Raw genomic sequence first — 15,828 nt, forward strand, 5'->3', positions numbered from 1 at the left:
GGTGATACTGCCTTGTAAACTCAAGGAGGGGGTCACTGTGAGTTGAAAACGACTTGATGACAGTGAGTTTGGTTTTTTTTTTTTTTTTGGTTAAGGTGGTGGGCAGTGATAACTGACAGTACTGATGTGCTTTTCAAATAATAAGCAAATACCAATTTTGGTCAGTTTAGGTTTCAATATAGAAAGTTACTCCCCAAATTCTTATTTAAAGCAGAATTTGTCTATGATCTTATATAAGAAATTAAATGTGGTTCTAATATTACCTGAAGTCCAATAATTCTGGAAGAGGTAAAGATCTACTCTCCTCATCCCTAATTCTTTAACTGAAAAGTACTCAGTAATAGGAGTTTCCGGGTAGTGTAACTGGTTAATATGCTCAGCTACTAACCAAGAGGTTACATGTTCAAGTCTACCCCGAGGTACCACTGAAGAAAGGCCCATCAATCTACTTCTGAAAAACCAGCCATTGAAAACCCTATGAAGCACAGTTCTACTCTGACACACGTGGTACTACCATGAGTCAGAATCAACTTGACATCAAAGCGTTCTTACTCAGTAATAATAGCTTATCATTTTATAGTTGCAAAGGAATTTGGAGCTCTTCTAAGCCAATAGCCTTATTTTACAGGTGAAAAATTTGGGGCTTAGAGAGGAAAAGAAACTTGTTCTGCCTGGCTAGTCAGTGGCTAAGTGGTGTTAGGACCCTGGTTTCTTGATGGTGTTAGGACCCTGGTTTCTTGACTCTCAGGAGAATGTGCTGGGCTGTAAGTCAGGTTTTTTTCCTGGTGAAAATATGTGTCATTTCAGCACCATTCATATACTCTTTCAACAATTTCTACATGTATAACTCAGTGACACTGATTATATGCTTCAAGTTGTACAAGCATTCTCACTATCCTTCTCCAAATTACTTTACTACCATTGACTTAAACTCACTACTCCCTAAGCTTCTCACCTAATCTTACATGTTGCTGTTGTCAATTTGATTTCACACGGGTAATTCTTGAAATGAGCAAGAAAGGCAGACATACTTATTAAGATACACTGTGTTTTGTTTCAAAGAAGACTTAGGGGTACAGTTTTGGTTTCAGGTTCAAAGTTGAAATATTATCTCAAGGCAAAAGTTTCAAGGGTTCATCCAGCCTTAGTGACTCCAGAAGCTCTGGATTCCATTGAGAACTTTAAATTCTGTTCTGCATTCTTCCCCCTTTCAATCAGGATTCCTCTATAAAATAATCTTTGATTGAAATGATCAGTAATAGTAACCAGGTACCATTCAGTTCTTCTGATCTCATGGCAAAGGAGGCAGTTGTTAACAGAGGTAACCAGTCAGTTTGGATCATAAGTTCTCTGCAAATGCTGTATTTTCAAGAGTATGTTCAGTATTAGTTGTGAAATGTTGCTTCTTCTGACCACACTTACAACTAATAACCATTTCATTATTTAACAAAGCAGTATGGACACTAATCTGAGGAAGGGAAATGAAGGAGAACACTCTTTAGCTCAATTGTGTGCTTCCTGTGGGTGGCAGCATGAGAGGAAACAGGAAGGATCACAAGAGTGGAAGACAAATAAGAAAGCATTGAAATGAGAGGTGATGTTCCAGCATGCTGTGCAGCAGTGGGATGAGAATAAGTCACATCACTTACCTTTTCTTTGTCACTAGCTTCTCTAGCCACTGTTGAGCCCTGAAACAAAGAGAAATAATAAAAACTCACACCGTGAGGCATTAGGGTTCCCATGTTTAAAATATTGTAATATTCCTGGGCAGAGCACAGACATGAATTAGCCCACTTGGCTTTGGAGCCTCATCCCAAGTGAGCTGCTCCTCTCTTTCCAGGTATCATCCCTGGTCTACTGTCCCAACCCTTTTTCCCTATCATGTTCACCTGTGCTGTTTTTGCTTTGTTTCTTGTCTACTTGCTGGGAATCAGGAAATCTGACAATCACTTGAACATCAACTTTCCAAACTTTGGACCCTGTTATGGATTGAACTGTGTCCTCAAAAAACAGGCATTGAATCCCTGGCCCTTATACCTGTGGATGTGATCTTGCTGGCAAATGGGTATTCTTTTGTTATCCTAATGAGGCTCTACCAGTACAGGGTGGAACCTAAACCTAATCACTTTTGAGTATAAAAAGATGAGGACAGAACACAGAGACACACATAGGGGGACACAGATGCCTTGTGAGGACCTGTCTACAAGCAAAGGAACACCAATGATGCTGACAGACACCAGAAACTAGGAGAGGCTCACAGAAGGAACTGACACAGATGAGACCCTGACTAGGACTCATAGCCTCTAGAACAAAATCTCTACTCTAAATTTAAAGTCACCCACTTGAGTTATTTCTGTTATAGCAGCACTAGGTAATTCAGTATTAGGTAATCTAACCACACTCTCCTTCTTACATCAATTGCCAGATGTGGTTGATTCTCTTATCTTCAAAGGTGTAGGGAAGCCATCAGCTGGGTGCAGTAACCATTAAATGTCTTTTCTCACATTATGTCATTCAGATGTGGGCATGTCTCACCTCTGATGGTCTTTACTGTCAGATTTATCACCTTCTCCCTGCTTTGGAGTTACAGATAGCCCTTTTTCTCTCATTGTCAGTAAGTGTCCCCCTCCACTTTGGAGGTTCTTTCAAGGACACACATTTTCTTGCATCTATTTTATGCTGGGCCCTGTGTTTGGCAGGGATATAAAGTGGACTAACACACAGTTCTTGGTATCTCTAGGAGTCTATAATCTCCTGCAGTGGTTTTCAGAACTATGCCTCAGAGCTCTGGGATTGTCAAGAACACCTGAGTTTCCCCAGGAAGATGAGAGGGAGGCTTTCCACTGCCACCCCTACTTTTACTTCAAGCAGAGAAACTTGCCTTTTGTTCATTTGTAGATTAATTCAAAAGAAAATCCGGAAAACAAATGGCTTAGTGAATTTGTAACCATGTGAACACAATGAATATTAATTCTTTGTGCTCCTCACAGTGACCATCACAGGATGAATAATTACTGAACAGATGGTGGGAGAAGGATCACAGAGCAGTTTACTGACCTCTCTAACCCTCTAGATTCCCAAACTCTTGTGAGGTCAGGGACCCTCTCTGTTTACATGAGCAGGGCTGAGATAGGCATTTATTGGCTTGGAATACTTGAATTAGAAAGAAGTTATATATAACTGGAGAAAAGCTAAAGTCACTTCTTAGTTGGCCACTCCTAGAGATATTACACATATTTTACATAATTGCCATCCTTCTTTCAAGTAGTTCAGACTATTTAACAAAACTTGGCATTCATGAGGATGTATGGGGCTTGTGAGTCACCAATGGGGAAATTGAGACTGGAGAGACCCCTGTGACTGGGGAAGGAAGCCAAGCCTAGGCCCTGTGTCTCTCAGTCACTTCTCTGTTCCCTATGCTCAGGATTCCAGGGCTGGTGGAATCTCAGAGACCTTGCTGCCAGTGCTGGGGAAATGCTCAAAGTTTCTTTGGAATGAGTGGAGGGGGAGAAGGGGGCAAATGAAGACAGACTATGTGAATTGTTCATGAAGGAAAGAAGACAGACTATGTGAATTGTTCATGAAGGAAAGCATAGGGAATCATTCCATGATCACAGCATGCAGTCCCTCTGCATATAGCTTAGATCAGCAGCAATTTCTTGCAACAGTCAATTTTCCTTCCTTTAGGAGCTCTGGTGGCATAGTGCCTAAGGCACTTGACTGCTAACCAGAAGGCTGGCGGTTCAAACCCACCAGCCACTCCTCAGAAGGAAGGTTGAAAAATCTACTTCTGTAGAGATACTGCCTTGGAAACCCATGGAGGGGTCGCTATGAGTTAGGTCCAACTCGAGGGCACATAACAGCAACAACAAACATGGGCCAGAAACATCTTTCTTTATATCCTGATTTTAATAAAAGATATCCACCCTCTCTCCTGCAAAAATTAAAGATATATGTAATATGTGAACATTCCCTATGCTAACGGGCAGAGTAAGAAACTATTATTTCTACTTTGTATCTTTAACCAAAATTGTTGTGTGTGTGTTTTTCCTCTCTGACAATATAATTCATGCTGCTTTTGATTCTCAGTGAGCCTTATTCTCTACATAAATGCAAATCATTAGCAGGGGAAAAAATTCTCCCAAGTTTGATTCAAAATGGAAAAACAAGGTTAATAAGCTAAGACCAAGAGTTTGAGCCATGGAATGATGCCAAATGTACAGATTCTCTCACAAGTGAAAACAGTGGAAGAACAGAAGGGTCAGAGCAATAAAATAAATATTTGTTATACAAGCTAAGAACGAAAATATAAACAACCCAATTAAAAAAAAATGGACAAGGGACGTGAACAGACACTTCACCAAAGAGGACATTCAAGTGGTCAATCATTAGATATTAGAGAGATGCAAATCAAAATTACAATGAGATATCATTTGCCCTGCTAAAATGGCACTTACTGAAAACAAAAAACCATAAAACAAATGCAGTTGAGGATATCAGGAAACAGATACCCTTATCTGCCACTAGTGGGGCTGTAAGATGGTACAACCACTATGGAAGATGGTGTGGCACTTCTTCAAAAAACTAGAAATATGATCTTATGATCCAGCAATCCCACTTCTAGGTATGTTGTTGTTAGGTGCCACTGAGTCAGCTCTGACTCATACTGACCCTGTGCACAACAGCACAAAACACTGCCCGGTCCTGTGCCAACCTCACCATGCTTGCTGTACCTGAGCCCATCGTTGCAGCCACTGTGTCATTCCATCTTGTTGAGGTCCTTCCCCTTCTTTGTTGACCCTCCACTTTACCAAGCGTGATATCCTTTTCTCCAGGGGAATGATTCCTTCTGACAACATGACCAAAGTAGGTGAGACGAAGTCTGGCCATTCTCACTTCCAAGGAGCATTCTAGCTGCACTTCTTCCAGGACAGATTTGTTTGTTCTTCTGGCAGTTCATGGTACTCTCAGTATTCTTATCCAACACCACAACTTAAAAGCATCAACTCTTCTTCAGTCTTCCTTATTCATTGTCCAGCTCTCACATGCATAAGCAGCAATTGAAAATACCATAGCTTGGGTTAGGCGCACCTTAGTTTTCAAGGAAACATCTTCGCTCTTCATCACTTGAAAGAGGTTTTTTGCAGCTGATTTGCTCAGTGCAATACATCCTCTGATTCTCTGACTGCTGCTTCTGTGTTGACTGTCGAACCAAGTAATATGAAATCTTTGACAACTTAAATATTTTCTCCATTTATTGTGATGCTGCTTATTGGTCCAGTTGTGAGGATTTTCATTTTCTTTATGGTGATGTGTAATCCATACTGCAGACTGTAGTCTCTACTCTTCATCAGTAAGTGCTTCAGGTCATCTTCAATTTCAGCCAGCAAGGTTGTGTCATCTGCATACTGCAGGGTGTTAATGAGTCTTCCTCCAATCCTGATGCCATGTTGTTCTTCATAAAGTCCAGCTTCTTGTATTACTTGCTAAGCATAAGATTAAAGAAGTATAGTGAAAGGACGCAACCCTGATACACTCTTCTTGATTTTAAACCATGCAGTATCCCCTTGTTCTGTACAAATAACAGCCTCCTGGTCTAAGTACAGGTTCCTCATGGGCACAGGTAAGTGTTCTGGAATTCCCATTTTTCTCAATGTTATCTATCACTTGTGATCCACACAATCAAATGCTTTTGCAGAGTCAATAAAACACAAGTAAACATCTTTCTAGTATTCTTTGCTTTGAGCCAAGATCCATCTGAATCAGCTATAATATCCCTCATTTCATGTTCTCTTCTGAATCCAGCTTGAATTTTGAAAGTTCTCTGTCAATATACTGCTGCAACCGTTTTCGAACTATATTCAGTAAGATTTTAATTGCATGTAATATTAATGCTACTGTTGGATAATTTCTACATTCTGTGGGATCATCTTGCTTGGGAATGGGTACAAATACAGATTTCTTCCAGTCAGTTGGCCAGGTACCTGTCTTCCAAATCTCTTGACATAGGCAAATAAGTGCCTCCAGTGTGGCATCTGTTTGTTGAAACATCTCAATGGGTATTCCGTTAATTGCTGGAGCTTTGTTTTTAGCCACTTCCTTCAGCGTCACTTCGACTTCTTCCTTCAACACCATTGGTTCTTGATTGTATGCTACCTCCTGAAATAGATGATCATCTACCAATTCTTTTTGGTATAGTGACTCTGTGTATTCTTTCCATTTGCTTTTGATGTTTCCTGCATCATTCAACATATTGCCCATGGAATCTTTCAATATTGCAATTCGAGGCTTAAATTTTTTCCTCAGTTCTTTCAGCTTGAGAAATGCTGAGAGTGTTCTTCCTTTTGGTTTTCTAATTCCAGGTCTTTGTACATTTCATTATAATAATGGATGTTGTCTTCTCAAGCTCCTCTTCGAAATCTTCTGTTCATCTTGTCATTTCTTCCATTTGCTTTAGCTACTCCCTGTTCAAGAGCAACTTTCAGTCTCTTTTTTTTCCTTCCTGTCTTTTTATGACCTTTTGCTCTCCTCATGGATGATGATCTTGATGTTATCTCACAATTACTCTGGTTTTCAGTTATTGGTGTTCAATGCATCCAAATCTATGCTTTAGATGGTCTGTAAATTCAGGAGGGATAAAATCAAGGTCATATTTTGGCTCTTGTGGACTTGTTTCAGTTGTCTTCCACTTTAACTTGACTTGCACATGAGCAGTTGATGGGGTCTGTTCCACATTCATCTCCTGACCTTGTTTTGGTTGAAGATATTGAGCTTCTCCATTGCCTCTTTCCACAGATGTAGTCAATCTGATTCCTGTGTATGGCATCTGGCAAAGTCCATCTGTACAGCTGCCATTTATGTTGCTAAAAAAAGTATTCACAATGAATAAGTCATTGGTCTTGCAAAATTCTATCATGCAATCTCCAGTGTCACTTCTGTCACCAAGCCCATATTTTCCAACTACAGTGATTCTTCTTTGTTTCCAAGTTTTGCATTCCAATCACCAGTGATAATCAACACATCTTAATTGCATATTTGGTCAATTTCAGATGGCAAAAGTTGGTAAAAATCTTGAATTTCCTCTTCTTTGGCTTTGGTGGTTGGTGCATAAATTTGAACAGTAGTATTAATGGGTCTTCCTTGTAGGTGTATAGCTATTATCCTATCACTGACAGCACTGTACTTCAGGATAGATCTTGAAACAGTCTTTGTGACCAGTGAATGCCACACCATTCCTCTTTAATTAGTCACTCCCGGCATAGTAGATCATATGGTTGTCTGATTCAGAATAGCCAAAAACAGTCCATCTCAGCTCACTAATGCCCTAGGATATCGATCTTTATGCATTCCATTTCATTTTTGACAACTTCCATTTTTCCTAGATTCATACTTCATACATTCCATGTTCCAATTACTAATGGATGTTTACAACTGGTTCTTCTCATTTTGAGTCATGCCACATCATTAAGGTCATCGACTCTACTCTGAGCAGGCAGCTCTTCAGCCTGATGCTTAAATACTTTTCTGATGAGATTGGTAATGAGATGAATGTGATTTCTGGATACCCCACTGAAATGCTGTAAATGCTTCCAATGTTATTTGGAAGAACCTCATAAATCAGTGAATCGATACTTTCCAAAAGACCAACGCATATAAGGTTACAAACTCATGTATTCAAAGTGCAAGGTAGACCAGCAGATCTGAATGTAAGAGAGCACAAAAAATTTACTGGCATAATTTCAGATTTCACATTGTAACTAACCTTTGCATTTGTTCAGTTTTGGTGTAGTATCAAATAAGAATATCCACAGTTACCTGTAAAGGTTATTAAAACACTCTTCTTGCCTTTCCAACTACATATAGTATTTGCCTAAAGCCAGATATTTTCCATACACTCCAATCAAATAACACAATAGACATTCCAAGTGATCAGAATGGTGCAGAATGTAAAACAATTCCACTTTTCATATGTTTTTGTTTTGCAAGTTATTTTCAAAGAAATATTTTACCATGGAATGGTTGCCTTATTTTTCAAATAAGTAACATTTCTCATTGATATTTTCATATTAGAAATCTATAGAATAAATCTATATTAGGAATTAATCTATAGATGTATAGATTATAGTCTATGGAAGCAAAAGGTTTAAGTGTGTGAAGAGGTCCTCAGACCAGTAAATTTAAGAAACACTAATGTACATCAAGCTTAATGGACATCTTAGGCTTCTTGGTCCACAAGAGCCTCTGTCATAACCACTCAACTCTGCCACTGTAACACAATAGCAGCCACAGACAACACAGAAACAATGGACGTGCCTGTGTTTCAATAAAATGTTATTTACAAAAATGGGCCATAAGTTGGATTTGGCATGCATGAAGGCAGTACTTTCCCATTCTCTCCTGAGTTTCTTCTCAACCTAGAAGTCAGGTCATGTTACTCTACTCTCAGAATCTTCAGAGATCTTCCTGAAAGTCTTTCTTTTTGCAGTGTTCCCTGCTATCCCTGATAACCAACAAAGAAAGTTTCCTTCCATATACTCAAAGTCTTTGAAATGGGTTTCAGGTCCTTTGTACTGGTTCTGTGTGTTGGAAATGCTCTTCCCGCAGTTCACTCCCCCGCCTCCTTCTTAGTGAAATCTTTCCTGACATCCTATTTAAGACTGTATCTCTCCTCCCACCCTCCCTCTTTATTTCTATCCAAAGCACTTAAATTTTATTTATTGTCTGTCTCTACCCACTAGAATGTCAGCTCCATGAGTGCAGGTTTGGTCTGCATTGTTCATCAAACTATTCCTTGGCACCTAGAATAGTACCTGGTATGTAGTTGGTGTCTGTTATATGTTGGATTAAATTAGACATGATCTGTAATATGCACAAGTGTCTTCTCGTAAAACTAGCAAGTAACGCTTGCTTAACACAAAGTAGTACATTACTAGTTTCCTGGGGGCTTTGAGTGACTCCTAAGCACTTAATATGATCAATTATAATATTTACAATGTGGATGGATAAGCTTGAGTTATTTAACAAAAATTAATAAAATCAAATCTCACCTTTAAATCGTATTTCCTATATACAGATAAACGGTGGCTGAACACATTTCTTGTAACAATCACATATATTTCAACTCCATCGACATTTAGCCGGTACATGCCCAAGAACTGAGGAAGAAGAGTGATCCCATGACATTCCACTATATACTGCATAGGAGAAAATGAAAAAAAAATTATCCAATCAACTGATACTCATGCAGATGCAAAATATGACTCTTCAGCTTATGATGCTCACGCAAAGGAAAACCTGTAACTTCCAAAAGGTCGTCTTTGTGCTACTTACTGAATGGGTCTGTGTTCACCACGTGACACAAAGATAAGAAAATTTAACTATCTCCAAAGAGGTATTTTTTTCTAACCTTCTGAACTAGTTTGTAGAGTCAAAACTTAACAGAGGACATGAAGGTAAGGGGACAGCAATCAGTGCTTTCCATAATCCCTTTAGAGCAGAATTACTCTCTAAGCACTCCAAAGGAGCTCTGGTGGTGCAGTGGGTTAAAGCTGAGGTTGATAATCAAAGAACTGGCAGTTGGAACCCACCAGCTGCTCTGGGGGAGCAAGATGAGGCAGTCTGCTTCCATCAAGATTTACAGCCTTGGAAACCCTATGGGCCAGTTCTACTCTGGGTCACTATGAGAATCAACATGATGGCAAGTGGATGGATTGGATTAAGGCCTCCATCTTTCACCTCAGAAGCCTTGATGATGATTTTACCTGGCTGAGGCAGAGCCATCTGACCCAAGATCAGCTTCTTTAACAGTGTTCAGGTAGGCATTAAGAAAAGCTGTCCAGGGAGCCCAGTGTTAGAAGCTAGCAGGGTTGGGCTCTTGTCCTGTTTTTTTCTGTTTTTTAGTCGTTAGTGAAGCTGAGATTTTATTGTCTAGAGCTAAGCTATTCATGACAGTAGGTACATGAAACATGGGTACCTTGCACTCATGCTCCCTCTACAGAAAGATGGGGATTCTCTTCTACCATGTTGGATTGCAATGAGTCCAATGGCCAAACAGTAGGGATGATACCACTTCAAATCAAAGACACAAGATGAGTTCTGAAGTATTCAATGAGCATACTCTAAAAGTCCACAAGATGGAGATGCTTCTCCTTGAAAGTAGACCTTTATAGTACAAGGATCTCACTCAGTGGTATAGCTAAAGTATAGCACCTGCCCTGGGCACCACTGGAAGGGAGGTAACACTGAGTAGTTTCTATTAACTATGTACAGTCTCCTTCCTTGCCCAGCCTCAGCATTCTGATGTGCAGCCCTGCATTCCCCACCCCAACATCATATGTCTTCTTTTTCCCCTGAAGAGTTTCTACGTGTCAGGGACTATTTTCTCCTAATTAACCTTTCACGAACCTGGAGTGATGTTACCAAGGCTGGAGAAGATCCACGGCAATGGTAGGGACTTGCCAGGGCTGGTTTTTTAATAAATGGTCTCTGTTCCATGAAAATGAGTAATTCGGCCCCCAAGGCAGAGTTTGATTGTTGGAGTAATTGTCCAAGGTGCTCAATATTTAAGATAGGTGTCAGATGTTTGGATAGGGGTGTAATTTCAGTGCCTGACATGGGCTCTATTTTCCATAGATAAGCTTCTGCTCCCACTATACTTTCCAAAGACAAAAGTTAATGTTTTCCTTTCTTTCAAATGAGCTGAAAGAAGATTTTTTTTCAAACAGCTTTTTTATATCCATGACATAATGGTGTGTGAAATCTCCAGGATAATGAACAGTATGAATAGTGTGATCTTGATATGAAAAATTATACACATTGTGCATTTTATGAAGAGATGCTTTTAAGAATGTTCACCAAATGGTCATGGTAGAATTTTGAGTAATTTTTCAAAAATTAAAATATCCTTTCAAACTTTTTAGTGGGAATCACTATTTTAAAGAGGTAAAGAACTTTTAGTTTTTATCATCAAATAAATAGCATCAGTGTATGAGTTTGATTTTTGTTTGTAAAAATGTTTTGGCAAATTTTAAACATATGTCTTCCTTTTTCCTTACTGATGCCAATAGTTGAGCTACATAATTTAAACTTGACATATTTTTTTTTGAATAAAGTTTCATCTCAACTTGTTTTTAATTTGAAATCAGATGAATGGAATATCTTTCACTCCTTCAAAAAATAATAAATTATTTTGCTAATATAAAACAGGTAATAAATAGCCATTGATTGGATAGAAAGTTTCTCATATGTGATACATAGAAATAAAGATTTCTGTCCCCTGTCTCTGATGAAAGGTAAGTTGAGTAGGTCTGAAAACATGAAGACAGCAGGAGTCTATATTGTGCAGACAGGAGAAAGAATGCAGGTTTGGGAGCCAGAAAGAAGTGTGCATGAATCCTGGCACCTCTATTTACTATCTGTGAAATCTTGGAAATATTACCTAATTACTGTGAATTTTAGTTTCATTTACTGGAAAATGAATATAATGCCTACTGTGATGGCTGTTATGAGTATTCCAGGCAATAGCATGTCAAAATACTCTACACAATGTGTAGCTATGGTATTATCTATACTCTTCCTCTTACTATTGATGATAGTACTACTAATTATTATTTTTATTCAAAACTATTAAATTTTTTTGTATATCGAACCTGTCCAATCTGGGCTCCAAACCAACTTACAAATGTTGGGCTCTTCCCTGTGCCAGACTCTGTAGTTAGGTGTTTTGGAGAAACACAGTCCCTGACCCCTTCCCTGGGGGTACACACCACAATTCGATTTAGGCTACTTACTTTTGTGCTGTTCTGCTCAGATTATTTTTATGATGGCTTATCTTTAAAATAGTCCTGCCAGTAGACAACATTTCTCTGATCAAGATCTCCATGCTAATAGTCTCTGAACAACTCTCTCCTTTACTGTGAGACCAGAATTTGATGGTGCCTGCCTACCATTACTGAACGACTTGATCTAAGATTCCATAGACGAATCCAGATCAGAAGAGGTAAAATGCAGAACGACTTTCAAATTCTCATGGAATTCATACTTTCTGGAGCAACAGGAGGCTAGACTATTGCCCTAAAATAATCTTAAACACAAAATATCCTCTGGAGTCTTCTTGAAACCGAACAACAGTTTAGTTTACCTAGAAAAGAATGCCTGCTTTGAGCATTGTGCTCTTTTAATAACTCTTTATATGAGATTAAACTGACAAGAGCAACTCAAAAGATCAGTTAGGAAATTTAGGGGGCAGTGAGTTTATGTGACAGGGGGAGGAGCCATTCGGAAAAGGAGGTGAGAATGGCTGTACAACCTGAAGAATATAATCAATGTCACTGAATTATGCATGCAGAAATTGGGGAATTTCTGCTATGTATATTTTCTCAACAAGAAAAAATATAAAAAGAAATTTCTTGCCCTTCAGGTCTGGAATTGAACCCACTTCTGTGGCTTCCAGCCAAACAAAAGACAGGCTTATGAGCTGAACTTTTACATGAGGTAGATACACTCCTTCGAGAGAACAATCATGGGAGAACAGAAGGGCTGTGTATGCACAGGAGACAGGTCAAGGGGTAGGAGTGCATGGGAGGGAAGGACACAGGAAAGAGGTAACTGTGATGAGGAAGAGGGAGGGGGGCTGTTGTACTGTGGGAAATTACAGTCAATGTCATGAGACAAAGTGTATGTGAGCTGCTGTATGGAAAGTGAATTTGTTCTATAAACTTCCACCCAAATCACAATAAAGAAAAAAAAATTTCTATGCAGAGTACTATGCCACATTATTAAATGCTAGCTATTATTCATATTTGGTAAAGATGTTAAAGAAAACTTTTACAAGTCTTTTTAGAACATTCTATAAGGCTCCTACCTTTAAGATTAGATGAATCAATACATATTAAATAAAGGTCAACTTTGATCTGTTTCTTCTACATGTTTATTCATGTACTGGTTCACTTGTGGGGCTCTTTGATGAACACATTGAAAAATATAGATTTAATAAACTTAAAACTACACAATATATAAATATGTATGAAATCATAAATGATAGCAGAGCATATACCATGTTAGGTTCCAGCACTGCTAACCAGCAGTTATGTTTAAGGATTAGAAAACATTTATGGGTCAAAATTTTGTAGAAGAGAAAACTGTATTCATTAACTGAATTTCCGGGTGGGGGCCCTGAGAAGAACACACAATTGCATTTTCGTAGAGGAACATTTAAACTTGACTGGTCAACCCCAGGGTTAGGGACCAGTGTACTCCAGCATGATATGGGGATGAAAGCAGGATTAACAAACATACCTGACTGTTAATCCTCTCAGATTCTTGATGAGCTGACCCAGCAAATGCTATGCACAAACTCCAACACCCAGTAGACACAGCTACAAGTACTTTCCCTCACACAAACTGCTACAGGAATTCACATAGCCAGGTAGATTGTAACTCATGGTTTCCAGTTTTAACTGGGCTCTCAACACTACTCAGTCATTTCATCACATTTCGTACATTCATTAGCTATGTGACCTTGAATAGATTATTAAATCTGTCTTTGTATTTGAGGGAAAGAGAAAAAAAAAACGAGTTGCCATTGACTTGATTCTGCCTCATGGAGACCCATGTGTGTCAGTAGAACTATGCTCTAGGGTTTTCAATGGGTGATTTTTTAGAAATAGATTGCCAGGACTTTCTTCTAAGGTGCCGCTGAGTAGACTTGAATCTCCAACCTTTCAGGTACCAGTGAGCACATTAACTGCGCCACTCAGGGACCCCATTTGAAAAACAGGAGTAAATTTTAGAATTTAGTGCATAGGGTTTCTGTGAAGATTAAGTCAATCAATAAATTTCTTGGTAGAAACCCTGCAGGCAAGAAGGCCCTGGGGTGGTATATATAAAACACGGAAAGAAAAAAATTTCCAACCAAGAATTACATACCCAGCAAAATGATCCATCAAATATGATGGTGAAATTAGGACACTGCATAAGCAGAAATTAAGGGAATTTGTTAACACCAGACCAACCTTACAAGAGATGCTAAAGGGAGTCCTTTGGACAGAGAACCAACAACAGCAAACAATAACTGACCATTAACACACATAATGACATAACCCAGAAACCAACCCAGCTATGGAAGTATCCATAGCTGGGTTGTAAATAAGCAAATAAGCTTACAGATTTTAAACAGGGAACCAGAGACATCAATGGGCAAATGAGGACAACTACAAACCAAATAGAGGGAAAAAAGAGCATAGTTACAGAACTTTTAAAAGGTGAGGATGTCAAGGCAATTGCAAGACAGAACAGATGCTGCAGAAGGATTGTCATGACTCTCAGAAATTTGGCCACAGAGTTTAGTGCCAATGTGTCATGAAAGTCAAGCTAAAAATCCCTAAAGGTCTCCAGAGGTAAACCCTGTTTGGACAGAGAGATATAGACCTGTTAGAGAGGTAGCACCCAGCTTCCAGCTTCTTCCAATCACCTTTGAGGAAACTCCAGCATCTGCAGAAAGGGCAAATCACCACCCTCCATAATTAACTCTTTGTTTTGCTTATTGGTATATACAGTCTTCCTATTTATTATTTTGTGAGCTTTTGAGTTCAGGAACCATGTTTGATTCACCTAGCATAGCATCTGGTACATCATAGATGCTCAGTGTATTTACAAGTAGACCAGAGAGTTTTGGCTTATAGTCAGTCTGTTAATGTTAATACCCTACTCATTATGAAAAACTGGTTGTCCTCAAGCTAAAAGAGCACATGTATAGTAGAGAGACCACCATACAAACGATGAGTCATAGTTTCAGGTGATTAAAAAAAAAAAGATAGAACAGATGGTTCTAAACTTGGGAAGAAAATTAACATCAGGGTAACCTCAAAGAAAAATGATAAACCTTCGCATCACAATAAATAAGAGGACAAACACAAATATTTAGGAAATACTAAAATAATAGCAATGAAGGAAGTGATAACACGATTCATAAACAAAATGAGCTCAGCACATTAAATTATACAGAACAAAGAAATTAGCAACACCACGAAAAAACACACACCAAAATGACAGCAACAAATTCATACTTGTTGATAATTACAGTCAATGTCAATAGATTAAATGCACCATTTGAAATGAGAGGTGCAGACTGGATAAGAAAACATAATCCATCAATATTCTGTCTACAAAAGATACATCTTAGAGACAAAGACAAAAATAGACTAAAAAATCAAAGGATGAAAAAAGATATCAAGCAAATGGCAACCAAAAAAGCGGGAATGGCAATATTAATTTCTGATAAAACTAAGACAAAAACCACCGTACAAGAAAAGAAAGCACATAATATAAGGATTAAAGGATTGATAGACCAAGAGGACATAATAATATCTATGCACCCAATGAAAGAGCCCCAAAATACATAAATCAGAATTTAACATAATTGAAAAGACAAATACGTGACTCCGTAGTCATAGCAAAACCAAAAACCAAACTCTCTGCTGTCGAGTCAGATCTGACTCATTGCGACCCCTCCTTGGGTTTCTGAGGCAGTATCGCTACAGAAATAGATTGCCTCATCTTCCTTCTGAGGAGTGGATGGTGGGTTTGAACCTCCAGCCTTCTGATTAGTAGTCAAATGCTTTAGGCATTATGCCACCAGAGCTCCTACTGACATAGCAGGAGACATTAATACACTGCTTTCTTTTTTTTAAATTGTGATTTGAGTGAAAGTTTACAGACAAGATTCACTTTCCATACAGCAGCTCACATACACTTTGTCTCATGACATTGACTACAATTTACCACAATGCAACAGCTCCCCTCCCACTTCCTCCCCATAGTTACCTCTTC

General features: G+C 38.7%; 1 protein-coding gene across 1 annotated transcript in view; it reads right to left on the minus strand.

Moving 5' to 3' along the window:
• Positions 1-15,828, minus strand: part of PIP4K2A (phosphatidylinositol-5-phosphate 4-kinase type 2 alpha) — a 261,669-nt gene that overhangs the window by 35,853 nt on the left and 209,988 nt on the right. Inside the window, exons 5-6 of the mRNA XM_007936364.2 lie at positions 9,048-9,194; positions 1,650-1,688 (exon numbers count right to left, since the gene is read on the minus strand). Coding sequence (XP_007934555.1) covers positions 1,650-1,688; positions 9,048-9,194 — 186 coding nt within the window. The remainder of the gene's footprint in view (positions 1-1,649; positions 1,689-9,047; positions 9,195-15,828) is intronic.

The sequence above is a fragment of the Orycteropus afer genome, unplaced genomic scaffold (assembly GCF_000298275.1).
Source record: "Orycteropus afer afer isolate SDZICR_OR568_19922 unplaced genomic scaffold, OryAfe1.0 scaffold00035, whole genome shotgun sequence".
Lineage (NCBI taxonomy): Eukaryota > Metazoa > Chordata > Mammalia > Tubulidentata > Orycteropodidae > Orycteropus > Orycteropus afer.